Below are 1,216 nucleotides of genomic sequence, written 5' to 3'. Positions count from 1 at the left end.
AAACGTTAGTACATACAGTATTATATGTAATCTGGTATACGTACAATTGGAGTATTGACTATACTTTGTGTTGAGATATAGATGTTTTTATGTTTAAAATTTGGTATTTGGAGTTCGAATGAAAAAAGTCCAATTGAATACTGTTCACTGTTTCTATGAATGAAATTGATAGTTAAATTACCAGAATTACATTTGATAAACCACTCAATATGCTTAGTGTGGAATGTTTGTGATATTCCCTCTCCTTTTAAGTACACCGAATACCGGCAACGAATATAACAACACTAACATAAAATTGTTTATTTTTTATTTTTTAATGAACAAACAAAGCAAATAAGTTAAACATATTTGCGGCTTTATTAATCTTTGTACAAAGTACATGCTTCAAGCATGAATTCGGAGTACTGGACAAATTTCTTTGTAAACCGAGGATTGTTTTTATTGAACAAAAATGATTTTCCTCATCAAAAATCATTGTGAAAAAGAATTTATTCTTTGAAATCCAGAGTACGGATGACTTTGGCTGGATTACCAGCAACAACAACGTCCGATGGAACATCTTTAGTGACAACGGATCCAGCACCAACCACAACGTTATCACCAATCGTGACACCTGGACAAATAATGGCGTTTCCACCGATCCAAACATTGTTGCCGATTTTCACCGGGAATGCCAATTCATAGTACTCGTCGTCATCTTTACGGTATTTTGGATTGAGTGGATGAGTAGCTGCGTAGATTTGAACACCTGGTGCCAATAAACTTAACGAAAATTATTATAATTAATTTTAAATTTCTTTTGCATATAAAGTAATTAATACTAAAAGTAAATAAGATTGAATAATAGCCACCAGTTATCGCCTATTGTTATCGGCGCACAATCGAGGAACACACAGTTGAAATTGGCTTCCACATTGTTTCCAAGTGTTAAATTGTAGCCATAATCCACACGAAACGGTACTTCAATGAAAATTTTCTTGTCACGACAAGCTGGGTTTAGGAGTTCCTCAAGAATTTTTCTTCTTCCTGCTTTATCACCAACCTCCGAATCGTTGTACTTTCTGATGAGTTGACGTGCATTCGCTCTCTCATTGGCAAGCTGTGGATTTCCAGGACGATACGGGTAACCAGCAATCATTCTCTCCTTCTGTGTCAAATGCTCATACTCTTTGATGTCCGGTTTCACTAATGTTGGCTTCGACATTTTGCTTTGAAA

The 1,216-nt window shown here is 35.3% G+C and overlaps 1 protein-coding gene across 1 annotated transcript; it reads right to left on the bottom strand.

Annotated features, from left to right (window-relative positions):
- Nucleotides 1-303: 303 nt before the first annotated feature.
- Nucleotides 304-1,208, bottom strand: LOC129579980 (maltose O-acetyltransferase-like; the record flags this gene model as incomplete). Its single annotated transcript, XM_055470169.1, is given in 2 exon segments — nt 304-762; nt 852-1,208. Coding segments are annotated over 2 exon segments (627 nt in total). The 3' UTR covers nt 304-488.
- Between the last annotated feature and the right edge of the window lie 8 nt (nt 1,209-1,216).

The sequence above is a fragment of the Sitodiplosis mosellana genome, unplaced genomic scaffold, assembly GCF_009176505.1.
Source record: "Sitodiplosis mosellana isolate CC-2019 unplaced genomic scaffold, AAFC_SMos_1.0 Smas_scaffold_6843, whole genome shotgun sequence".
Classification (NCBI taxonomy): Eukaryota; Metazoa; Arthropoda; class Insecta; order Diptera; family Cecidomyiidae; genus Sitodiplosis; species Sitodiplosis mosellana.
The sequence above is the reverse complement of the archived record's forward strand: the minus strand, read 5'-3'. Positions and strand labels throughout refer to the sequence as shown.